This window comes from Colius striatus, chromosome 5, assembly GCF_028858725.1.
Source record: "Colius striatus isolate bColStr4 chromosome 5, bColStr4.1.hap1, whole genome shotgun sequence".
NCBI lineage: Eukaryota > Metazoa > Chordata > Aves > Coliiformes > Coliidae > Colius > Colius striatus.
This window is the reverse complement of record NC_084763.1, coordinates 20,761,996-20,789,315: the sequence shown is the minus strand read 5'-3', so window position 1 is coordinate 20,789,315 and position 27,320 is coordinate 20,761,996. Positions and strand designations below refer to the sequence as shown.

The window sequence follows — 27,320 nt, the reverse complement described above, 5'->3', positions numbered from 1 at the left end:
ACAATGAGAAATTATTTGGAACAATGAAATAAAAAAATTATCTGGAATAAAACAGTCTCCCTTCTCACCCTGATCACAGGAATCCTCCAACATTCCTTCAGGTGGTGCGTGTTTTGAAATGTCTAGTTTAACATCAAGGGAGGAAAGAGATATCTGTTATTTCCTAGTCCTTCCTTTGCCCAACAACCCTTCGCTTGAATTAGAACTGGTCACTCCTTTAAAAAAATGTTTCTGGGACTGCTACTGTAGATCTGTATTTGCATAAGTTGCCTCTCTTCTTTGCAGAAAAGTGTTTAGCAGTTCTGGGTTTTCAGGAGGAATTTTACCCTGTCATTTCCTGTTTAGTTACTGGTTGAGCTCGCTTTTGTTTTCTGTGCTGTTTACTTGGTACCCTGCTTCCTCCACTGCCGGGAACCACACGCTGCTCAGCTCACTAACTCCTCAGCCTCCTCCTCAGCTCTGGCACTACAGCTTTGTTTTCAGTTCTGTACATTGTTAACTCCTGTACAGCTTGCTCAGAATGTTCCTTTTTTTTTTTAAATAGTGCTTTAATTTCTTCCTGTTAAAACACCAATAGACCACATCAGTGATGTGCCCACAGTAGTCATGAGCAACCTGGGAAATCAAGAACACAGCTTTTTTCGCTGCTAAATCTGTGTTACCTTGCAGGGAAAGGAATGATGTTTCACCCATGAAGCCAGCAGTGCTAGCAACCGGCTCGCACCTCCCCACCACCCAGCAAAGCCCAAGGGCATGGAGTGCCCACGCTTTGCCCTAAACATAAGGGGGTATTTGTGCAAGGTGAACACATGTAGGGGGATGTACCTGAGATGGGACTCTGGTATGCAGGGGATGGCAGCAGGACAGGAAAAGGAGGCATAGGGAGACAGAGTGGATAGTGACGGTGTATAAAGAAGAGTAACTGGACGAGAAAAAGTCAAAGGAGGGCTAAGAGGAAAGCTATAATGAGAGGAATTAGTGAAGGTGGCAAGAGGAAAACAAAACAGAAGGTGAGGATACAGAACGCCGGAAGAAAGATTATGAAAATTCATCCTGCTAGAAACAGCACCTCTTGTCAGGTAGACAGCAGGTGCTGCCTGGAGAGGAGCTGATTCACATATATGGAGTGCAGGAATCAAACCACTTCTACTTAAGAAAGAAAAACAAAATAAAAGACTCAAAGGAGGTGGGAGAGGGTGATAGTTGTTTTTTTTTTCTTTTGGCAACCCAGTGCTTCCTGACTGTGCGACATTTTTTGAATAGTTTTATGAAGAAACGAGAGCTAGATTTCCAGACCCTTGCAAGAATCCTGATGGCTCATTTCAGCATTATCTCTTCCAATGCGAGCCCTTCCTGCCCTCCTCTTTGCTTTACTTTAGACTCATTTCTTGTGATATCTGTGGCCATAGCATCTCCAGGGCTATGGCTGCACCTCCAGGATGAGATTTCCCCTCACTTTGGGGTCCCAAGCAAGTCTATATTGGAGGCAGCACTGCTGTGTAGCAAGGGACACTGATGGCTACTCCACCTCCTCCAGGCTCAGCTCTTGGGGACTAATACTGCAGTCAGCAACTGCCAGCCAGGTGGTACGAGCATGAGTCTTTAACCCTCTCTGGAGCAGTCTCAGAAGCCTTCTATGTAGCCATATTTTCTGCTACAAACTGCTTTCATTGGCTTTCAAAAGCTATCCTGGTCATTTTCTTCTGACTGATTTTGAACACTGAATCTTAGCTCCCTGTCTCCTGCATTTTCAATACTGCCATTGCATCACAAATCGCTAGCAATGGATAAAACAATCTTCTAGTAAAGCCACTTCTTTTTTAAACCTCCCTTGGAAGCCTTATTACAGATTAGATTCGATGAATTTCTATCAGATGCACTGCACCCCTCCTCTTGCCTGATGATACTTGCAATAACTTTTGAGGAACCTGCTCAGCTACATTCTGCACACTAACATCATTTTTTTTCATTGCTATAAGTATTGTTTTAGAACCTTATAATTAAAACTTTCTATCAAAATTGCATTTCTCTCCTCTCTGTAGGAAAAGTAGCCAATAGTGATCTATTAAAGAGTAGATAGTGTCAAAAAAGCGCCCCTTACTAAGTATTGAAGGCTGTTTAATTAGGGCAAGCTGAACAATTTAACTGAAAAGATGGTTTTAGAAAAAAAAAAGAAAACAATTTACAGACAACATTTAGCTTCCTAAAAGCTAGCCATAATCTGTTTTCATAGGAAATACTGGATTGGTTCTTGAAAAAAAAAAAAAAAAGAAAATCAGTTTTCCATTTGCCGAAATTCCAAATGCTTTGAGGATTCTTTCTTTTAAAACTATTCTTTGCCCCAAAGGAAGAGGTAGAGGGAAGAGTTAGCAAAGAGATAAAATTGGTGGTGAAAAACTTTGGCAGGAAAGAATTATTTCTGCTATATTTAGGCAGCAGTGAAGACTACATTTTTGGTTAGAAGCTCTTCTCAAAGCGAGGTGTTTGCTGGCATGTTATTTTGAAAAACAGCACAGTAGGATGACTTCTTTAATAAGTGGGCATAAAACCCAGAGATTAGAAAGTCTCAGAGTGAGAGACAAAACCTTCATGCGATATCTGATTTCTTTGCCAAAGCAAGGAAGATTTTTAATAAAGGTCAGGAAGAAACAATCTCCAAAGACAGCAGTGTCTCTTTCCTCCTAATATGTTTACTCTTTTATTTCACTCCTTTACAGTGAAAGGCAGACCTCAACACATGCACACACACATGCACACACAAAAGGAAACAACAACCAAAGAGGGGGGGGGGTGGGGGGAAAGGGAGCCTGAAATTTTAGTTACACCACATGTGGTTTTCATTTGTGAAAAATGAACAAGCTGTTTGTGGTTAAACTGTCTAATCTGCTGTTATCAATCTAGCACTGCATTCAAGATTTACAGGATACATCAGCTTCTGTGCCACATTAGCTGTAAAAGGGAGAGGGGGTGGGAGGAAAAAGGAGGAGGAGAGAGTTTATCCTGAGGAATAATATTTCCAATGCAGCCACACTCACACTACATCTGGTTGTGCTGGTAGCGGCAGTTAAATTGAAATATTTCACAGCGTGTGTCAGAAACATGCAGAATGGTAATTATGACAGATCTGATTAAGCCTGAGTGCCACTAGCTCCCTGGCCAGCTCCGGTTGTGCAGGTGTGACCTTGTGCGTGCCTGCGTGTGTAAATAAAATTAATTACAAGCGAGAGGGCGAAGGCTTCGGTGACATCACAAAGCGGAGAAACTCCCAAGGGGGAGACCTAATGGAATATTTTCCCTCAGTCTAATAATACAGTTCATATTGACTTGAGGTAATTAGTGGGATCATTAAAGCAGTTTTCCCGGCGTATTTGGCTGCCTGATCAGATTAGTGAAAATGTTCTTCAGAACAAGCCCTGTGTGGTCTGCCAGAGAAGGAGGAAATAAAAAGCAACAAAGCATATTTTGGAATGATAAGCAGCGCTGGACTTTTTGCATGGCATTTTGCAGGGCCAGTCTCGGGAGCCCGGGTTCCCACTCTCCTGACCAATTCAACCGCCCTTCGTCCCAGGTGAAAGCACCTGGTCCTGCTGCGTGGCATCTCAGACTTTTACATTTTTGCATTTGTGTTCCTGTGTTCTTCAGAACTGTGTCATCCCTATTCCTTGTTGCTTCAAAAAAACCTCTAAAACCCAACAGACAAAAGCCTAGTGGAAGTGCTGGCCTTAGAACCACATTAGATAACTGGGGGAAGGAAGAAGAATAAATATGTGATCAGCTCTTTCCCCTACCTCTCCCCAAAAAGCTAACAGAAGATTGAAGGCACTGGTTTGAGAATTAGCAATGTTTTCATTTCCTAACAAGCTTAACCCAGAAAAAAAAAAAAAAGTGGGGGGGAGAAGAAAAAAAGTTTAACTATGATATAAAGTCTTCCACGGAAACAGAACACAGAGCCCTAATCAAGAAATGGACCATTTGTTTAAAAACAGTCTATTGAGCATGCTCTACCTTGCAAATGGAATATGCCAAGCTCTGTCACAGATGGCAAGCTTTGACAGTTCCCATCCGTAGCGTCGATACTCGACAGTTCAGCACAAGATCAGTGACATTCTGTCTCATTAGAGCCACGCTAATTATCACAGCTAGTTTCAGGGGAAACCATGTGTTGCAATGGTCAATTTGAAGGAGTCTGTGCATCAACAAACTGGTAATAAGGATCAGACACCTTATTATATGACAGCATGCTGCCTATGATCTGATTTACTGAATCAGAGGTACTGAGGCAACACTGAAGCCTGATGGGTTATGGAATTGCATGTACACAATGCGTATCTGAAATATGCTTTAAAAATTAAAGGGAGCTATATAGAAACAATACAAATAAAAAATTTAAAATGGTGAAGTTAGAATGAGGCCTTTTTTCATTTGTCATTAAGTCACGTAGAGATGTTCAAGGTCTTGTCAGCCAGTTTTATCTTTAATCAAATCATATAAGACAAATAATTCAAAATGAAAACTGTAAAATTATGGATTATGCTAAATTATAATTCATTCCATACTCTGATTTTTCAGTTTCAATAACATGTACCAAACATTCCTTATGTTGTGCCGTCTTGCTGCTTTAACAGAATTTCATGTTTTGTAAAAAGCTTTCTCTGCTTGGCTCTCTTTTTCCATTTGTACATTTAATGACTTAAACTTATACTTCTCCTAGCTTCCCTTACGCATCCATGCTCCTTCTACAACACAAAAATCATCTGACCGAGAACCCCCCTTTGCTGCTTCTGGCCACCTGCGGGCCGCATCCTGCCAAGCAGGTGCTCAGCAGTCCCAGCCCCCGTGTCTCCCCAGAATGTGCTGCAGACTGAGCCTTCATGTGAGAACGCTGAGCATTAGCTCCCGATTGAGGAAGGGCAGGTGTGCCCCGCATCCCTCCAGGGAAGCTCTACTTAGGGCTCAGACACACGGTGTTTCCTGAAGCTGCCACCAGTTCTCTAAATGGCCTCTATGTGGATTGTAAGCAGCATTCGAATAGCTCACACTGCCTGGGAACCTCTAGCCAGAGCCAATGTGACCCCACATGTGAAACACGCTCAGGAAGCACATTTTGTCATTGGTTTTTCAACAAATCAAGCTTTTGCCTTACATGATGAAAGGGCTGCCTGGCCCCGAGGAGCTGTTTGAAGAGGTCAGTGTAATCCTCTTACCAGTTAAACATTTTCTATTCTGTACCTTTTTCTTTGGTCTGAACTATTTTCAGGTTCTAATGCTTTTTTTCCCTTTTATGCAGATTTCTGTGGGCAATCGCTTGCTGCCTTGAACCACCTTGGAGATTCTAAGGTGGTTTCTCTTCAGTGCATCTTTGTTCATCCAAGAAGTTGGTATCTACCTCTTACTATCAGGAACCCAACACCCAATGAAGTCAACCCACTCCACCAAGGTCACACTGATAATGTGAGATATGGCCAGGATCAATGCCAGCCTCTCTCCAGGTCTACCCAGATCAAGTGATAAGCAAGTTAATGGAACTCAATTTCTCTACCCTCTTTCTGAGAATTAAAAAAAACCCAAAAAAAACCCAAAACCTCCTAAGGAAAATTTCCTGAGGTGTTAACCTTTATTTCTGAGAGGAGATATTGTAACAGAAATTAAGACACTGAACAGAGGAAGGACCTGGATTACAATAAGCATTCAATTTGTTCTCCCTACAAACATGCAAAAGTCTCCTCCTCTCTGACCCAAGCGAGACACAACACACTATGTCTCTGCAACATGATATTTTGTGAAAGAAACAAATTGGCTCTATCTGCCAAGTTTCACAGTTTCACTGGATGACATGCTGCTTTATGGGGAAATTCTTGACCGCGTGCAGAAGCCCATCCTGCTTTCTCAGTTCACACTCTTCCTCTCCCATCCCCACTGACGCCCAATCCTGTCCTGATTCCGGCTGCTCATGGCACCTCTTCAACTGCCAGAGCAATCATCCTCTGGGAAGTGGAGGGGTGCAGGGAAGAAGTAAAAAGAAAAAGAAATAAAACCCCTCAGAGGCTGTTGTGTGGCGTACTTCTGCAGCTAATGTTTTCTAGCCCCTGTATCTCACTTTCCCATGAGGGCAAGGGGTGTATTTCCAGGTGGAACAACAACAGACCTCAGAGCACGTTGTGTTCCCACCTCGTGTCTCCCTGTGCTGTATCACTCCCTGCTCCACAGAGGATCCATTGTACGCCAAGGGGGGGAAGGAAAGTTTTTAAGCCAAGATTTAAACCCAGGAAGTGACTCAGCTGCTCTGAGGGAGACAAAGGCTGGAGAGAACTTGACAGCGATGCAGGGTGACGGGTGAAAGACTGAGCTCCCTGTCCCCCCAGGCTTGATCCTGCTGGTGCAGCCTGAGGTGCAGCACCCTGAGAAAACAGCTTTGGGAATAAATTTCAAGACTCCCCTCTTAAAGCCACATTGTTACCAGAGGGTTACTCTTGGTGATAAAAAGGTTTCTTTTCATCCCACTAGAAATTAGTTGAATACATTGTTCTACATCTGTGGTAATGGCACGTTACATCTTCATGCCAGATCCACAATACCATGCTTGTTCAGTGTGGGAAGCTGTTTTAAAAATGACTTTTCTATTAGAGCATATAGCTTAATCTCTAGATGGAAAAAGCCAGATCAAAGATATAGCATTTATAAAACTGCTGGTTAAAAAGATAAAAGTGAGATAACAGACATCAATTTTTCACTATAAATCTCTGGGTTTACTACAACATTAAAATTTCCAGTAAAAGCAGGGTTTTATATACCTGAACTCTAATGGCCTATTCTGAAAATATTTATGTCAGGAAAAGCATGGTATTTGCATGCCAAAAGCGATTTTAGTGACAATGTTTAGCACTCCCTTCCCACTTAACTCCTTCCCATCTACTCCCGAGTGTTAGATGCTCTGCCTGATGCCTGCCCAGTGTGCCTCCCCACACAGCCCTTCTGAGGAGGACACTCCAGAAGTCAAAAAAGTCAAACACTTCCAATAAAATACTACTGCACAAAATACCTGTCTGATGGCTTAGAATGAAGTCTCTAGCACAATCTGAACCAGTGATTTTACCTCCAAGCTTTGCATGCAAAACTATTCATTTCTATTGGGCTGTCTAACCAAAGTGAAAGATGGGGACAGAGGACAGGAAATTGGGCAACATAATGCAACAGCTCACAACGGTTCGAAACTCTCCGAAATTAGAGGAGGTTTCTGGAGGTATGGAGCATGATTCTGTAAGAGCCAAGAGTCTCACCTTCAACACACAGGAGGTTTTTTTCAGTGAGAAGGGAGGGCATTTAGCACCCACTTGGCCATACACTGCAATTGGCAGGATTGATGCTGCAGAAAAGTATCAACTTTACCTATTTGTTTTACTATAAACTTCTTTAGGTATGTATGATAATGCAGGCTAACAGCCTTATACCTTAGTGCATGGGACTCTCAGAGAATACAGATGGTGATATTCAGTTTTTGCAAACTGGAACTTCCTAAATTTAAGAAAGCTTTAGCAACCTAAGTTGATTTTCAGATAAGTTTTGTTTTCTTCCCTGCTTCTTACTAGCATGTGGAGGCCACAGCCTTTCAGGATAAGCCATTAACATAAATGTAACTTCTCAAAACACAGCAAACATACAGCAGCACTACAAGTCCCCAGTTATCTCCTGGGGCTTTTAGGTTTGGGCTTTTTTTGTTTGTTTGTTTGTCTGTTTTTATGGAATAAAATTAGATTTCAGCATCTGTCACCATCAAGAAAAAAACTCATCCCTGGCTCCCACATGAAAACATTGTAACCAATGCACAGCTACTGAACCATGATGCCTTAATGATCATTACACAAATGAACTTTTTTTTGTTTGAAATAACGAAATTAAGAATGTGCTTTTGCAATTACTCGAATCGAACTGTCATGTTATAAATTTAATAAAAGCCAAAAATGATTAAATTGTAAAAGTAACATAAAGCACACAAATTTATATACGTGTGAATTCTTTTAATTCTGACTTATTCAGGTGTGGTGATTAAATTTCAGTAAACAATATTGTTAGTATCGCCATTCTGTCACTAAAAAAACAACAGCCTGGGAGCAGACACAAAGCACTTGATAAACCTTTCTGTTGTTCTTTTGCATGCAGTTTTCTGAAGCTCTCTTTTCAACATCATCTAACAAAAAAAATACATAGATCTATAAGGCATACAACCTGCAACAAAAATGTAACATTTTAAATATTGACATTAGGTGTTTTGTCGATTACAGTTCTAAAACTCCCCAAAGATATGATGTGTTCAATCTACTTGAATTATAATATCTTCCTTAGCTCCTCAGTATAACCATAGTAACTTTTAAAGTACGTATACTCTGAATTCAGAATAATTTGAATTTATTCTGCAGGTAATATATTGATCATTAAAAATACGGAAACTTTAAAAATCCACAGACTGCATGTGTTCCTATATGCCAAAACAATTCAACATCTGAAGGAATCTTCTAAGTACTGAAACTCATTCAAACTCTTGTGCCAGACAGTTCCTTTTCTCTGGGAAAGCCAACAACCTGCCAGCAAAGAGCACCATGAAACTATGAGTACGCAAATCATCACTCACCTAAGCCAGAGCACAATCCCGCTAACAAGCGCTGCAATCTTTTCCCGCTCCCATCATCCCTTCCCTGCCCTGTGCTATTACCTCTGGGGCACCAAGCCCCTGCAGCCAGCTGGTTTGTTGAGCATCAAGTCCACACGCAGTCCTCTGTCAATCAAGCAACTCTTGCCAAAGGCACTAACAGAGAGCAAGGGAAGATGCTTGTTTTCCACCTCACCGCTACCTAAATAGAAACTTCTGTAGCGCATCATTTAATAGCTCTTCTGTACAAAGTGCTCTAGTCAGCAGAACACTACCTGCAGTCTCCTGGCTCAGGCAACCCTGGGCAGCCTGCAGATGATGGCTGCTTAAGACTCCCAATCTAATGTTAACCCAAATCAAGTCCTTTAACGAAAATAAATAAATAAAAAGGCCCTCCAGCAAACTATCTTCATCCACTTGACAGAGATATTTTAGGTCACATACTGTTTTACACTATAACTCCAGACTACATGTAGGAGTTAATCAAGTTTGTATATCCAAAAAGAAAAGCAGCAATGTACAATTTAAGTGATTTTAAAAACAAAACTGTTAAACAACACATCATTTTCTAACATGTTCTCCAAACTTTTCACTATAACTGGAAGTGATTATCCCAGCATTTCCAGTTCTGAGTAGGAAGCCAATATCCTTAAACTAAAAAAAAAAACCAAAATACCTCTTTTTTTTTTTTGTGCAAGTGATATTTCTTTGCCCCGAGAAATATTTCTCTGTACTGCTGACAAGCTGCAATGCAATTTTTTTTACCATACAGATAGCTCCTTTAATATTTGTGGTCTTGCTAAATATTTAAAGCTTCTGACTAGAAGTCAACTGGTTAGAGAAGACCCAACACATCCAGTTTATGTAAGAGATTACTTCTGTGAAGTAGCTTCCTACAACAAATGGCACTTTGACTAACTACAGACTTGAAAGTTTCCTTAACATGTAAATTAACATTGCATTGCTTAAACTGGGGAGAAAAATAACCTCTGAGAATAAAGGCATCTCCACAGTAAAAGAGAAGAGAACATGTTCAGTGTTGTTTGCTTTCTATACCGGGTAGCAAAGTTTCATACAAGCAGCTAAATTTTGTACTAATACTCTAAAATAACTGCACCACATCCTCTGGAAGCTTTTGTGCTTCATTTTGATTACTTTTCCCTTTTCAAATCAGTATTGCAAGAGCTGTCTCACCTAGAAATTTTAAGACTATGCACTTTAAATATGCTATCACACAAACAGATAAAAACTATGTGGACTGACAGATTGGCTCCATACCTTAGTTTTGCGGAGAACTGCAATGGAAAGGAGAAGGTGTAGAAAACGGACAGTTCTCTAACCCCAAGTCTTGACATGTAAATAAAGACATCTGAAGAGCACACAGGTTGGAAGCTGCTGTAACATTCTATCATAATTAGAAACATTTCAAGAGCCCTGTAATTTCCAATCAAAATTACAGTAATTTCTGATATACAAGCCATGATTCATGACAGAATTTTTACATTCCATGGGAGATTATAGTGGCCTGATGTATGACACACTCAGTACAGCACTAACATAAACAATTCAGTTTAATGTTTAAACAGCACTTGGTGTTTAGAATCTCACAATAAAAGAAACATATTATTGTAGAAATTATCACTTTGACAGTGATTGAAGGGTAGGCAGGCATGTGGCCTATAAAGCTATAATTTTTACAGTCCACAGCTTGAGTTTAATCATTTTGATATAACATTTCCAAAATATTGCTTTAAATGTTCCTTACAGCATATAACTTAAGAGACAACATCCTTTCTGTACAATGAAATGGAGTAAACTCCAAAACATGAAGAATGCAAAACTCAAAGAAGATTGTTAGAAAAATCTCCAGCACTTAAATGCTGTCGGCCTGAGAAACGTTGGTCTAACTGATCATTATCAGCTCTCCCTGTATTTTTCTACGAAGCAATTTTAGAAAAGTAAAGGAATAGTGACTAAGTGGACTTAACATTTAAACTGATGTGAAAATTCAACATTGCAAGCATTGGTGTCTTTACCATTTCTTCCAAGTGTTGGTATAACCATGGTTCCAGTCTTTCTCATTTTTATGCATGTTTTTCCTTTACTTACTTCTTGAATACATTCTCACTTAAAGTAATGCTTTTGCATATTCCGGTGATCCTCCTCAGAAGACATGTCACTTATGACAATCACACCCAACAAGTGCTTGCGGATTTCCCTCTCTTGCCACTAAACTTGACAGGAATTCGGTTGAAGAGAACAGAATAGGAAACCACACAACAAAGGCTTAAAACTAAATATGCAATATATACATATGTGCACTCTCAGGTAACCACGCAGCCACTGTATTCCACAATGATCATGAAGGTTTTCTCAGATGTAACTGGTATAACTAATTTGTTAGAGGAGTTGGGGTTTTTCTGACATGGACAGTGCTGTCCCACCTCCTGTGCACAGCCTCACCAGTGTTTCTGACCAAATATTTTCACAAAAAAAACCCGCACACCAGCATTCCTTGTTACAATGCATGTAACTGCAAAACATCAAAGTCTCAAGATGAATTTGGCAGCAATATATAGTGCCAGCTCACAGCTTTTGCCAGATCCATGCCAGCCAAGAAATTATGAACCTAGTGCTTTTTAAGCTGCACAAGACCCATGGGTGTGCAACAAAGGCATATTGCTGATGAGGAAGAGGGAGGCATGTGTCTCAGGAAGTTGCTTCTCAACCCTGCCCGGTCAAGCGTAACCAGAGATTACCTCTGGACTCAGCAAGGGGCTCCAAGTTGTGGTATCAGGCTGGCGTTCTAACCCAGCCGTTTGTTATAACACAGAAAAAAAACCGAGCGGGGAGGAAATAATCACACAGGTCAGGGAGGCTGTGGCACCCTGGGAACTTTACCTGGCTTTTGGTTGCTGCAACCTTTGCAAAGAGTGCTTGAGACACCTTAGCTCTCTTCATTTCCTGCTGAATCTCATCGTAAATGGAAGCATTAATGTTCATGGAATTATTTTCTGTCTTTCCATTCCTCTCTGTAGCAATAGTAGCAGTTTTGACCTAGAAAATACATTTTATGAGACATCTTTCATTATGAAAAAGTTATTTTCCGCTTTCCCTCCCCAAGTAGTTCCCGTTTTCATTTTATTCCTTTCATTCAATCTTGCTCTGATATTCTTTCAGCTTTTCAGAGACTTAAGTTATCCATGGTTCAGACAACTAGGAAGCAATAAAATTCAGCATATTGCAACAGGTGAGTGCATCTAAAATATGAGTTATCATTAACTGACCACCGTGAATTTCAATGTCATAAAATAAATTAGATGTCAAATAGCCTTGTAGAAACTCGTGAATTCTTATATAATTTCGTCTCTACTCGTTGATGAAATCAAGATAGGGCTTTCTTAAAACTTTTAATTTGAGCTGTACCTCACTTACATACATCAAATATTATTCTTCTTGCAGTTAAGGTTAAAAAAGAAAAACACGAAAACAAGACAATGATTACACTACCAACTCTACACTGCATCTGCAGCATTAAGGAAAACAACAAAAAGTACATCAGTAGTGAAACGGTGTGCAGAAGACTATTCTTTCCTTCATCATCTGGAAATAGTAGAAGCAACGTTTCAATACCAAGAATCATCTCACCAAGGTTACAATGCAGTTTCTACAGTATCAGCTGAGGAACAAAACAAATAAGCAGTTACTCAGCTGACCCTACAGTATTCTCAATAGTTAAGGGTAAGGGTCTTTCTTTAGCAGCTACTCTTGCAATGCTTGCCCAAGAGTAGTGAACTGAACGGATCACTAATCCTAAAGTGGACCAGATGAAAGACGGGATTTCTGTCAAGAACTCACAAGGTGATGATGCAAAATCAAACCTTTATATTTCCATTCAAACCTACCAGTTCACAGTGAGGTTGTTGAGAGCTCAATTCCTTTAGCCATTCAGAAGTTATACGTCTAGTCTACATTAGTTAGGCTACTTCTAAATCTAATGGAGGGAGTCTGGCACTTCCAGAGCGCAATTCAGCCTACTCTCAAGTGTGTATCTAAAACCACACTTTCACTATCAGTTTAATCCAGTGCAAGTCAGCATCTTCCTGTGCTCTAAAGTCTCTTGAGGTTCAAAGGGAAATCATGACAATATGATAATACATTTTCTAATCTCACTCTCTACGAGCTTTCATATGTCACAGGTCTCACAACATAAGAGTCACAGAGTTTGGGTGAGAGACATACTTTGCAGAAATCATCAGCCCATTTTTTCCTAGAAATGTCACACCTAATTTGTGTTAACTATCCTCCAGAGTGCTTTTAAGATAAAATAAAAATAATTTGTCCAGAAAGTGGGAGTGCACATCACTTTTGCTGAGCCTGATTTGCCTGTCAAGTTTTTAGGAGCTGTGCAAACACGTGCCCATTAAGTGCAAGGGATGAAACCCCAGTCAGAACAAGATGTCCACACACATTTCCACCTGCCTTTTTCTGGTAGGCATTAGCACTTTCTGATGTCTGAAAAGAGGAGTCCTAAATGTAAAGGGAAATGAAGAAAAACCCCACAGTGTGGCATACAGCCTATCATATAATTTGTTCTCATATGAAAACAACTGGTACTTGGCAGCTGTGACCTGCAAAGTGAGGAGTTTCCTTTTTTGCAGTGTGAATATTTTGCAGGCAACACTGCAGTAAAGGATTACAAAGCCTGGGCCAATAGCTGTTCAGAAGCATTTGAGGCACCTGAAAGTGGGCACCATGAGGAGCAGTGCCATAAACCTCCCTTCTTCCCGCTGCAGAGTCGGAAAGCATGTGCCTCATGCTGGGCAAATCAGCACGGGGCTGCAAGATCAGGTACATCTCCCAAATAACACAGAGTGAAATCATTTGAAAATCACAAATTTTGTGCCAATTTTATGATCTTTAAATTAAAAGAATTCGCTAAGAGATAGCTGACAACCAATGGTGATGTTAGTAACTGAAGACAGCCTTCTCTGCTTGCATGTAAAAATCAGGCTTAGCTAAATTAGACCATGAAAAAACAATGGCTGTGTCAACACACCTTCTTGGACCTTAGGTTTAAGTATTGACAAAGTCATTTCAGTCCTTCCCAAAGAAATATTTCTAACTTGTAACTAATCTTTGAGTACCCTGACAAGGAGACAAAAAGAAGACAAAGGTATTCAGCTGGCATCCATAAGTCCATAAGTATCTTTTAGGAAGAAAACACTTTGCTCTTGTGATCCTGATCGAAATGTCTCTTCTGTAAGGACACTGTCTTTTTGATTGCTACTCAGCTTTGCATTGTAGCACCACTTCATAGACCACTTAATTGAGTTATGAAAACCCAGACCATCAAAAACCAAGATTCATGCACCATTTTGGAGAAACAATTTAAATGGCCCATGTTGGTCCACACTTTTCATTGGTCCACATTTTTTAAATGCCCAATTTAATACAGATGTGCATTTAACCCAAGGGGGAAATTATTGAAAATCTTCATTCTGTTTAGCAAATTATATCCATCTTTACACAGGTAAGACAAACTCAACATCATCTAATATGTCAGTGAAGTTAAAACAAACAGAAAAAAACTCCTATTGCTTTCTGTTGATATTGAATTAGGAAGTGAACAACAAAAAACTCTAATATATGCATCAAAAAGCCACATTAGCCCAAAGAGCTTCAGGAGAATAAAAGTCTTTAAGTTATAGAATTATGAGTTTGGGGATTATCAAGACTCGTTGTTCACAGCCGTACCCTCTCTCTCAAATCTACATCACTGACCAAGTGTAAAAATTCTTCCCCCGCCTCTTAATAACTTCTCTTCAAAGATCAGGTATAAACTGTGGCTGGACTAGATGGACCATTGGTCTGCTTTGGTCTGATGAATTCCATGTGATAATGCTAATTAACCTCTTGGAGAATATCCATACATAAAACTGTTTCATAATTTATACATAGAAAGCATCAAGGCTGTTGTGTTGAATTTAGAATTGAGTTCAAGACAGCGGCTGTTTGAAGTTAGATTGAAGAAACACCCTCCTCCTCAAAAAAGCCCAACAGAAAACAAAAAAGCCCTCAATGGTGCAACTTCAGGACTTGGGAGAGGAGGTGGAAAAAGTATTCATTTTGAAGAGAAAAACAAAACAAAACATAATATCTCATCTCACCCACACTTAAGCACAACCTCCCACCCCACCCACACTTTTAGCCACATTTTCTGTTTAGGAAAGAAATCACAGATCAGCTAATTTTTTTTTTTAAACAGTAAGCAACTTTTGCAAATACTAACTGAACAGGGGAGGGTTATTTACAATGCTAACACGTTGAAAATCAGAAATTTGTTTGGCCATCTTCCTGTCACCATTTTAGCCTTTCTTTTAAAAATACTTGAAACTGCCCCTCCTCCCCCCCCCCCACCCCCCCCCCCATCCCCTTCTGGCCTGCCTAGATATATCTTCTCATCAAATAAGACTGATTACAGTAGCAAGCAGCTGTGGATTAATTCAATTTTCCTAAACAAAGTACAGGTTGTTATAGAAGGAATAACCAATCTAAAGCTATTTTCACAAACATGGAAGCTCATTTCTTCTCCATTGAAACTGAAACAAAAAAATCTTTTATAACACATTCTCATAAGTACTATTTTAGCTCGGGAACAAAAATCTTCTTTAATCCTAGTTTAGCTTTTAATATTACATCGTACATTAAAATTCATAAAGTAGTTCATTCCAGGCAAAACAAACTACTTTTCAGTTCTGCTCTGCAAATAGCACAGGAGGTACAATAAATGCTGTTGCTTTCAGAACAGCTTTTATCAGGACAAGGTTTACTACTCCATTATTACAGTGGCGCCTGGAAGTGCAGTTATAGTTATGTGTCAGGGTTTCCATTAACTCTCCTCCTTCATGGTGGTTTTTGCAGGGGGGTGAGAGAGTTGTGTTTATTATTTTGTTCCTTTTTACTTTCATTAAAAAGCAATTTGACACAAAGACTATCAACCTAAATTTCAAATTTCGTAGACTTAAAAATTTTGCTGGTGGTATCATATGGTGTGTGCATGTGTTTCAAGTCCAGGGCTTCACCATCAAGTTTTAAGGGAGCTAGTGTTACCCAGTTCCTTCCAATGAAGTTCACTGGTCCTCAAACACCTGCAAAGCAGTGTCCTCCTAAAGACCAGCCTTTCAAGAGTGATATCTGGTTTCTGGGACCCACGCTGCTTTTGCATGAAGGAACTGTAATTTCTCTGTAGTCAGAGGGAGGTCTGGATTCTATTTATGAAAATGAAAGCTTTTGTCAATTGAGTACCCAAGACCATGACTGATACAAGATTTATGGATACTTCTTAAAACATTGCCTTGTATCCTGCTCTTGATGTTACAAGTACTCTGCTTTTACACAGGATGATGAAAGGCCCCAAGACCTAGCTCAAATTTTCTTTGGGGAATATGGATGGCAAGAAGGATTTCTTCCTCAGCTCTGCTGAAATTGAGATTACTTGTCCTGAGAATGAAGTGTGTGCACCTGTATGAGGGCTAACAAGCTTTAATCAGAATACTTTGGAAAACAAGAATCTGTGACTTGGTCAATCATCTCTATCCTCCCTCAAAGCTGTACTAAGGAGGAGAGAGTCTATTCCTCCCACACTCTGAACTGCCCTGATGAGAGGGACAAGACATCCCTAGCCCCTCTCTGGGTAACTCCATCCACCCTGAACATAGTTCGACACTCAGTGTCCTCTGAAGTATCCCCACATCCTCCTGTTCCCACACAACGCGTAACAGACTCATCCTCTAAACTTGACTTAAGCCTCCCCAGAAAGGATCTCTGCAGGGTGATCTGCAAGACGAAGCTGTTGAAGAGAGGAAAATAAACCAGAAACAGAACAAGAAAGTAACTTTTTTTTAGGGTGGAGAGGTACTGTGTTGTCTCCATACTGTATCTACCTGATGGAGATGCTAATATTTATAAACTCCACTGCCCTAAGGATGATCCTGACAGACCAGAAGGTGGCAAGATGAATAATGTCCAAGGGGAAAAATCTTGTGTATGCTGCCTCTTTGCACTCAGTCCCCCAGTGCTGAAGACAGCAGTAAGCTTTTACAACCTGATCAGCTTGGAGGGCTATCCATGTATTCCAAAAACTCATGCATTGGAGGCTAATGAATTCTTTTTTTTTTTTTTTGCTAAAAAAAGTAAGATTTTGCTTTTTTTGTTCAAGTGAGAGAGAAAAGAGAAGTAAGGGGGACAAAGAGCTTCTTAAAGGATTTCAAAAAAAGAATTGGAAACAATCCAGATACATTAGCTCAAGTAGCAACTAATAAGAATGCTGTAGAAATGAGATAAATTCAACACAGTTCCCTCTAACTCAGGCACCAGGGTTTCTGCTTGGTGAGTTCCTCCTATCCTATCAGACCTCCAAGGTCACAATTTCTGTTTCTGCATGCAAGACTATGCAAAATTCACACAGAACAAGCTCAGCTGCTAAATGGTTAAGTCTGCTCTACTGTCTGGCCACCAGTTGGCAACACAAAAATGCAAAATAGATCCTTTTCAGGATGTTTATTTTCACATCCTTCCGAAACTGATAACTTGCAATTGCAAAATAAACCTTCATGTGTGGCATATTAGCTCCCATTTTTCATGGTTTCATAGTTTAATTGTTTCAAATGTTATACTGGTCTAAAGATTTAATATTAAATCTGCTGGCTCTTGCATAAATTCTGTTGTCAGGATAAACGGTCTGTTTTGTCTTTCAATAGTTACCCAAGAAGCTCACAGCTAAGCTAGAAAAATATTATGCTGTATTCCTGTATAGTGAACTTTAAATAATTGCTTATAATAAATTCAAGAGTAAGGACACTAGTAGTTTTACTTCCTTAGTATCAAATATTCAATCAACTGGGTGCATTTAGCAGGGAGAGTAGGGTATCAAAGTAGTAGATTGCATTAATAATTTTGCAATAACCTGATTATAATGTATTTCTTCTATTATTTGTGAAGTTATACTTGTCAGTGCAGCAACTAGAATATTTTACTATATTTTCTAGCATTAAGTATTGTACTTATGTTTCCAACACAGATACTTCAGTTTCTAACTTAGGGCTCTGAACACTGAGTAGCAGGTGGCAAGTGTAGGTGGGTAATTCTGGCAACATGTAAAAAGGTCATACAGAATCCCAATTCAGAGGTTTCCATATCCTCAATCTATCCACTAAGTAAAGGCATATGTTTTGCTGAATGATGTAGAACAATACAGTGAGTAGAAAAAAACCTGTTTTTTTCTGTAGATCTCAAGTCTTAATCTATAGCGTTTCCTTGTTAACCTGTGTTCCTTTTGGAAAGGATCAAAACAAAACTGTATGCTGTTTCCACTTTGAACTGTTACAATTAGGTTAACTATACTCGTGACTCCCACTGAAAAAAAATGAAATGTAATTATGAATAAGAGCACAATAGAGACAGATAGATCTCCCGCCTCCAACCCCTGAGTTTGGACTTACAGTATGTTTTGTCAGTTAAGAAAGCCCCTAAGTCTCACTTTGTTTTTGGCTGCAAGGGATTTATACAGTTCAAAGTGTGAATTAAAACCAATACAAGGACTACCTCTGACTTGACATCCTTCTGGAAGGTCCTGTAATTAACTCTGTTCTCTAGCTGTGAAATTGCCCAAGACCACTTGAGACAGAGTGAGACATTAACTTGGCAGAAAGAGATAAGTTAAGAAGGAGGGTTAGCCTTTGCTCTGAGCTACCTTGGCTGTGGGAGAAGGTACAGATACTAAACCAAACTCAAATGTTATTTTAAACATGGTTATCTATATTTAACTATTTCCCACTAAAGCATTACTATATAAATAGATTCTCACCCTTTATCTTGAGTATCTACAGTGGATTTCACAGACTAAACTCACTTAACAACAACAAAACCAGACTATTAGCACAGCCTGTTCTTTCTGCTACCTTTTTTTTTCTCTTCTTGTGAAAAGTACTGCGGCAGGTCAGAGTGATATTCTGTCCTCCCTTTTCCTACAATTTTGTTATTTGTCCTTAGTATCCATTAGCTGCAGGAAAATTAGAAAAATAATATTGAGGAATTTATGGCATTCAGAGTTGGTATGGAATATAGTCATAGGTAGAAGCCTGGGGCTGCTTAGCAAAAAAATGCTCTGTGTTTATTTACTCAAACATCACAAAATTCCCACAATCCCAAAGCCTCGCTATTTACAGCAAATCTGGACTGTGTGTACGTTATGGTTTTCACATATTTGCAGATCAGTTTCTTTTGTCCTTCCATAGGTACAACCTTGAGCCACAACAATGCAGAGTATTTCAGAAAATATTTTCTTTTTCGGAGGGTTTAATTCACAACTCTATTTCTTCTTTCTGGAAATCCTATGCATTTCTGTGGCTCACACGTGTATTTTTCACGTACCCTAAACCTAGTATCAGAGTATCCTTGATAGACATATGGACTACAGCACCGAGGCTCTGATTCTCACTCTATCAAATTTTATAATTTTGTGAGAATTAAACCAATGGTCCCACTAGATTTTACAGAAATCAATAGGTGTTTCATTTGCACAAATACCAAATGAAGCTTTAATGAACATCTTTCAGAGTGAGGGATACAACAAGTCTGCTATGTTATCCACTTGTCAGTAGGTCAGTGCACCTAGCATTTTGGGATGGAGTCTTCCTTCCCTCATCCTTTTAGTGTTACCAGTTCATTTTTTGGAAGATAATTTTAAAGGCAATATGAAATATTCCTACTTCTGCTTTCATTCCCACTCAGTTTAGTGGTCCGAATCCTTCAAAATCACTGTTTGAACCTCTAACATTAATAATATCACCTGAGAATCATAGGAAAAACAAAAAACCAAACCAGCTAAAAAACAGCATCTTCCAAGCCCATTAAAGCTTGTATCCCTACGAGGTGAGCCAAAAACTCTATAGGGGCCATAATGGATAGAATTTATCTCAAAACTAGAAAATAGGTAGTAATAAACTGCTGCTATCATCCATTATATTTCTTAAATTTAATTTGTGACATGCACTGCAAATAATGATTCTATGATCATTCAAAAAAACACAACACTAAAAGCCTTCTTCTTTTTAAGAAAGGTATCACCCACAGGGTAGCGAGGAAAAACAATGAACAAATCTCAAAGGCAGAGAAAGTGGTTTACTTGTGGAGGCCGGGAAGGCGGTGTGCTTATGAGAGGTGTGGGGCCCATTGCAGAGGCTGCATTCAAGCTCCTTTCCCTTTCATCCTGGTAAATCCGATCTCGTTCGGCTTCTGGCAGCTGCAAGAAGTTCTGCATAGCCCGAAGGTTTACCAGCAAGGACTGCGAGGCAGTCTTGGGGTCTTCTTCCTTTCGGAGGATTTCTGAGAGCAAGCCCTGTAGGGAGGGAAGAGAACAATATGTTGGAGAGTTAGCCTAGGTGAGAGCCTGGAAAACCATGCTCTGCAAAGCCACTGCTTCTCAGCCCTATTTCTTATTTCCACTGGGCTGAGAACAAGTGCAGCAAATGCACTATTTGTCTCACATAGGAATATATTAATGGCATTTTAGATAGCAGAGAAGAGAGCCTCAATTGTACCCTTAATTTTATTAAGCATCTGTTTTACATACGACATAAACTGATTCTGCCTAATAGGTCTCCTTCCTTTTACTGGCTTAACTTGCCTTGAAATCTTTCACAGTCGACAGACAATCACAAGACATTAAGAATAAGTGAAATACAGATAGTCCAGAGGCATGACACTGTGGTGTTCTCAGGCTTCCCAGACAAATTGCATAGCCAATCTAAAAAAATGCCTTTCCGCATTTCTAGGAACTTAAACATCTCTCTAAAAGGAAGTGATATTTCACAACTAGTCCGAGATGATAAACTCTCGATGTCCCTAAAGTACTGCTTAACTGACTGAGGTCCATATTTTTGATTTTTTTTTTCTAGAGTTGTATTTTGGAGTTTAACAAGAACTGAGGAAACTCACAGTTGGAGGCTCTCCCTCTTGCACCTTCCTTCTCCTTCTCCTCCCACCATCCTCTTTTCTTCACCAGGACAACCCTAATTCTCACCCACTCCATGGCCTAAGTGGAGTGAGAATAATATTTCACATCCAATAGTCTCATTTCCTAAGTCTACTCATCATTGGTGGGCTCTGACCATTTTCAGAGTCCGGCAAGGACAGATAAAAGTGAGCACTAGGGAAGGAGAGGAAAACAGTATAGCAGCGAACCAGAGATGGGCAGGCTGCAGACAACAGCATGATGCCAGAAGCTTATACAGACTACGCCAGGTTTCCTACATAATCATTTCATTTCAGTCCTCCACAATGGAGTGGGCCTGGGACCTAATGGACCTAATTACTCTAAAAGATGAAATATTTTTGGACCTGCGAGTGCAACTACAACCTTAATGTCAACAGGTTCTTGAAATCTCCCTCCCTGTCAAACTCTCCTTTTAAATTATAAAATGTTCTAGTGTCTTGAAGTAACAAGGTGGTGATAAGAGAACCAACTTTTGCAAATGCAAACGTAAACTTTTTAGAATAAATGTTGTTGCCATGCTGGGATAAGGAGAGGGTTGTTACAGGAGAGAGGCTTTTAGTACTAATGCAACAAGGGAACAAGGATGTGATTTTAAAGAAATAACAAAACCCAACGTTTCTTTCCTTAAAGTACTGTTGTAAATCATTTGAGATAACGGAGGGGTGAATTGAGGGAGGGAAGTAATAAAAAAGCTGAAACTAAGAGTGGCAATCCCAACTGAAAATATCCATTCCTAAAGGAACACAACAGAAAGATACAGCCCAAGCATTAGCTTCCTCTATAGGGAATTCTGACGCTCAGATCACCCGTGGAAGTTGTCATTTTTCTAAGATCCTAGCCTTTCAGGCAAAAGCCCCTTACAACAGTGCTGCTGCAAAGCCACTGCTCTCAGGCAGCAGCTGTGCTCAGGCAGGGACAGAGCCCACCCAGCGTGGCTCTCAGCTCTGCATTTGCCCCTTCACTCCTCCATCTCTCAAGGCTGACAGGGATGGAGGTACTAACCGCTACACTGGGGCCAGTGTGGTCCTCATGGCCCTGTCTGTGCCTGTATGTATAAGAGTGAAATTGAATGGAAAAACAAACATCCTTTCTAATATTAAGCATGAAAAATAATTTGGAGGAAGATTACATAAACAAAACCTGGAGGATAGTTTCTTACCACTATTCCTTGTCTCTTCTCATTTCTGGTATCCAGACAGAAACAACTTGAAAGGTAAATAAATGAGTTACAGAAAAAAAGTGGCAATTGAGTGGTTTTAAAATTTTTCTCAATGATCAATCTAATAATAAATTTGGTCACTAGAAAACATGGAAATTAAAAACTCGTCTTTTTTTTTTTTTTACTTCCAAGTGCTCAAATTCATGGTTTCAATTGTTTTCCAGTGCTGGAGTTACATGACCCAATCTTTTAAGGCAAAAAATTATTTTGATGGAGGTGTAAGCACATGTGATTTCTGACTACTGCTGTGCTGAAAACAACCACACCAGGATTAAAAAGAAAGAAAAAACAAACTCAAGTGGACCGATCACTGGCAGGAGAGAAGACTCTGCTAACAGCCAACCTCCTGTCAGCCACAGGAAATGTCCTTGAAAAATACTTTAGCCCATAACAGAAAATATTTGCTCATATAAGCCTCTGCCACATAGTGGGCAGCTAAAAAAAAAAAAAAAAAAAAGCAAAAAAGGCTGTTTTTCTCACACAACTTTTTCCCTTTAAGTGAAATAAGTAAACAAATAAAACTGGGGTGTTTTTTTAATTATTATTTTTTTCCTGCATTTGTCAGTCTAACCATTGCTGCAGGACACCTCTTGGCAATTAGAAATGCCATTAAGTATTCATTCCTCTCTCCTTCCCCCATCACTGCCATGACTCTCTGCATGAGCTGGGAGCAGAGCAGAAGACACAGATGCAGAGAAAGGGGAGATGAGAAGGCAGGGAAAAGGCAAAGATGAGGTTGCTTCTAGGAGCTTTGAACCTAGAAGTCTGCATTTGGGTAGAAATAACATGAAAACCAGGGTGTAGTACTAGAGGCAGGAAAAGTTTGCTTCAAATATTTATTGCTACTGCTTCAATTCTAAGCACAAAACTTCAGCTAAAGATTGTTAGACAAGATGTAAAATAGGAAAATCCTAGAAAGAAAACATCAGCTCTCACATCATCATCCTGCCCCATCCTGACGTGCTGAGATTTACTGTTCATTTCACCAGGCTTGAATTGGATTGCCAAGATACAAGTCTTGACGTTATCTCTTGATATTGTACCTCAGGTTGCATAAAAGCTAAATGCTGTTTTGCATAGAGCTTATATACACTTTTAGGCTCAGAGTTCTCCTCATTGTTCCTTCCTCATTTTCTTTTCATACTGAAAACATATTTTCTTAAAATATTACCAGATCTCACTAAAAAAAAGAAAGTTTACATGTCATCACAAGTATAATTGATTACTAATTGCACAAAAATGTTCAATAAATATTATCAGGGCTTTCAAAAGCTAATTATGAATTCTTTAAAAATGGAGATAAACAAAAGTGTCTGCCAATATGAACAGAAACACTGCCTGTCTGGCCTCCAGTTTGTCTCCTCTTTGAACGTAATCACTGATTCAAATAGATTTTATCACTCTGATATAACTTTAAAGCTCTCAGAAGAAAAATGCAATTTGCTCAAACCTCCCCCAAAACACTCAGAACAACCCTGAACACTCTTCCTCTAGGTTGCCGGGTGCTCCCATCCCATGTCCAGGTGGAAGATTATTTGCAAGCTCCACCCACAAGCCTGGATCCCTGCCAAGTAAGTTATAAGCAGATACATTTATCTATGTCGCTTAGTAGCAAGAGGAGAGCTGTCATGATAGTGTAATAGCACCTTTTTACCTTTTATTCAATAGTGATATGGATAGTGTGCTTTTTCTTAAATTACACTACGAAGAATTATATGAATACACTGGCAATTTCTGTTATACTTAAGCAGGCAAATTTCTCTCTACCACGTAATTTACAGAACTCAAATTCAATAAAACATTACATGATGGTCCATTACTGTTATCAATTTTGAATAATCCATCTTCATTTTTCATTTTACTGGAAAATAAAGTGTGCCAAAGACAAAGTGGAAGAAAAAAAAAGCAGTGCCTGAGAAGATGGTTTGTGTAAACTTAGATTTTGTTTTAAAATTACACAGAGCCGTTTACTGCATCCAAGTGTTCTCACTCGAAATAGCAATTGCCCAGAATTAGCATGAGTGCAGTCCTAAATACACAGAAGTTTTCACATATGAGAAAAGGCATTATGTATGAATGAAAGTCAATGTATCCTGGCAGCTAATATTTTAAACAAGCATGGGGGTGAAATAGAAAAGAGGGGCAGAGAAAAGGTATCTGGCAGAAACACTGAGAAGTACTCAAAAACCTTGAGATGAGAAACTGTCAATGGTGGGAAGAAGAAAAATTACAATAGTCGGACATGGCAAAAGCAGCAAAATGCACTCTCCCTCCTCTCTTGAAGAATGAGCCAAGAGGACATCTCTGCACAGTAGCACTTAAGTTCATCCAGCAAATGTTATGGCTGAAAGTGTACACAAACAGTGACAGGCAGTTCCAAGTTACAGTTCTGACCACAACCGTGACTAACACAAGTCCTTGCTCGTGCACTACTTACATGCCACCCTGCCAGGTTAAGCTACACCTTCAAGTCAAATGCTAGACTTGCTTGTGGGAACCCAAACTTTCCGTTTCCTGACTCATGTTCACATTTACAAACACAGATGACAGAAACAGCAGAGGACTTTATTTGTTTAGGGCTCCAAAGGTGGTTCAGGCAATGCTCCACTCCAGCTCTCTCAAGAACAAAACTAGTAGAGAGCCTCCCAGTTTAACTGCAAATTTGGAGGGGTGGGCTGAGCCTATCTGCTGAGAGGAGGCTGAGGCAGAGGCCAGCCTGGGGCACTGTACTTTGGGGTGCTGCCCTGAGGCATGGTGAGTCACCTCATGGCTTCCAGGCCAGCAAGCTGAGGACAAATGCTTTTCTGGCCAGCTAAGTGCAGAAACAAACACTGAACTCACCCTTTCAAGAGAGCGGAGATGTCTGTGTCTGTACAGCATGCTGACATCAGCCACAAAAATATTGTTTATTAATTCGGTTGACATAGCAGCTCAATTTACCAAAATTATTCTAGCAAACAAAGAGACCGGTAGACACATTTGGTAGCCAAGGTTGAGGTGAAACTCGGATCTGCTAGCATAAATCCTGACTCAACAAACTTTTCCATGGTGGACTACAAAGAGGTGCTAACAGGATTCAATCTGTTTCTTTGCAGTCAGTGAGCTGGAATGGCAACTGCTGAAGGACAAATAAAACTTCAGACCCCACTGCACACTGAAGCTTTCTTAGAAGGACCACTGGGAAATTTCTCATAGGGAGAGGTGTTTCACCCTCCAAAACTGCTTCTGCTCCCTGCAACAATTGTTCTATTGTGCTTGTATGGAAGTTAATTTTCATTCAAGTTACAGCAATTTGGACTCCTCTGATTAAACTTTGCAAGGCACGTTCTGAGTACTACACATTTTCCAATCCGCCATTTTCAAGTTAAGGATGGGGGGAAGTTAACCAAAAAGCTATTAAGGACATCCTTTCCGTTTTCCGGGATGTGGTTGAGGCTTTTTTCCCCTGACTTATAAATAGATTTTCATTTAAAAATACCCCAAAACCAAAAAAACACATCCTAGTTTTCAGAAGTAATTTTATCAAATCCCTTCCTTGGACCTGGGAAGACGTTGCAATATTTCTAAAATCATTTCTGCCTTCAAATTAAAAATTATTGAAAATGAGGGGCAAGTGTTGAATTACCATATTAAGCTGGCACAACACATCCTTCCTACCCAAAACTACCACAAAACTCTGTATTCATTTTGTAAAGCATGTCTACAAAACAAGAAGTGCCACAACTTTAGCCAATTCCATCAAATTTCATTCTTACTATCAAAACATTAAATTATTCTTACTTTATAGTTCACTTCCTCCCTTAACTTTTATGCTGAAAACAAATCTCTCCCCTCATCTGAGACCATATCTTGACACCAGGGCTTTTTTACACTGAACTCCTAACTGGTTTCAGTGAGATCTTCTCCCTTTAGAAACTGATGACACGATATGGTCCCTGGACAAGGCTCAAATCTGCTTACGACAGCTTCAAAAATATCAGTGGTAAGCCTGAGTTATCTTTTTATCTCAGAAAACAGTAGATTAATTTAAACAAGCTTTTTCACTTGCTCTAGCCAAAAAAAAAAAAAAAAAAAAGGAGGGAGGGAGGTAAAGATATTACATCAATATTAAAAAAACAACTTCTAAGTAGCATGTTATTAAAGTGCTGCCCTAAATGGATGTATCCTCGAGTAAGCTGTGGTGAATTCCAAAGTACAGCAAGCAGAACAAATTTAAATGCTTTCATATAAGAATCACATGTGTCTCTACCTATGTTATACTTGGACATGAGCTGCTACTGTGGGTAAAGTTAACAATCTTCAGTTTTGCAAAAGTAAAATGTGTCTACAAAAAATGACTCTGGATTTCAGCAGGGCTTCACCTCATATGAAAAGTATGTTGAGATATTTCTTGGCAACACTCAGGCTAATACTGTCTAGGCTCCTGGTATTTTTCCTTTCTGCTCCCTACACTTGCCACAACAGATAAGAAATACTGTAAAATATCACACAGCTAACTGCAAATACTAACTTGATTAGCTAACACAATTTGTAGGATATAGGGATACTACTCTGTGCTCTATCAAGCAGATTTATTTGAAAACTGCAAAATACATTACATATATATTTCATATCTCTCCATGGGATTTGTTTTCAACATTCATTTTGCGATTTCCTCCCAATTTTGGGTCACTTTGAACACAATTTAACAAACTGCTTAACCACAATGTCTGTGGAAGAACCGAACTTAAAACAAATATTTAATAACATTTGTAACAGGAAAAATATAGAGTAAGCAGGAATCAGCATTTGACCTAGGAATCTAGTTCTACAGTTGCATTCATCACATCTCAAGAGCATTGTCTCATACCATGTCACATAAATTCAATGTCCAGTCAGAACCAATTGTCCTTCTGCTTCAGGTAACAAACATTGCTCATGCACAACTGATAAGACCAAAAGCTGTATGAACAACTAGCTGACAAAAACTGAAGAAAAGACTGTGGAGGGAGCAGAAAGTTGAGAGGAAACAAACTGCTTTTAGGCAAGTCTGAGAAATAAGCAAACACCCAATGAATTATTTATTTTCTGAATTATTTGCTTGGCTTTTTGTTCAGGTAAGATGGCAGCTGTAAGCCATTGTAACTTGAAGCTACTATTATTATTTCAATAATTTATAGTATCAATAGTTAAAATATTAAACACTGCATTAAACAAAACTTATTTGTCACTTATTTGTAAATATAACAATTGACATTGCCTGGACCCAACTTATGTAAGCAATCCTTCCATGAGTTAATCTGTCTCATGAAATTTGGTATGACAAACCCAGATCTTGAAAACCTTCTCTGCTGTTGAGAGGACAGACATATAAACACAGAGCTCTACAGAGAATTCACGCCACGACTACTTTCTTTCAG

General features: G+C 39.5%; 1 protein-coding gene across 3 annotated transcripts in view; it reads right to left on the bottom strand.

The window, feature by feature from the left end:
- Positions 1-27,320, bottom strand: part of SATB1 (SATB homeobox 1) — a 91,790-nt gene that overhangs the window by 14,559 nt on the left and 49,911 nt on the right. For all 3 annotated transcript variants that reach the window (XM_061996595.1, XM_061996592.1, XM_061996594.1), the window contains 2 exons: positions 19,833-20,045; positions 11,546-11,701 (listed from right to left, as the gene is read on the bottom strand). In XM_061996595.1, the coding sequence (XP_061852579.1) occupies positions 11,546-11,701; positions 19,833-20,045 (369 nt within the window). The remainder of the gene's footprint in view (positions 1-11,545; positions 11,702-19,832; positions 20,046-27,320) is intronic.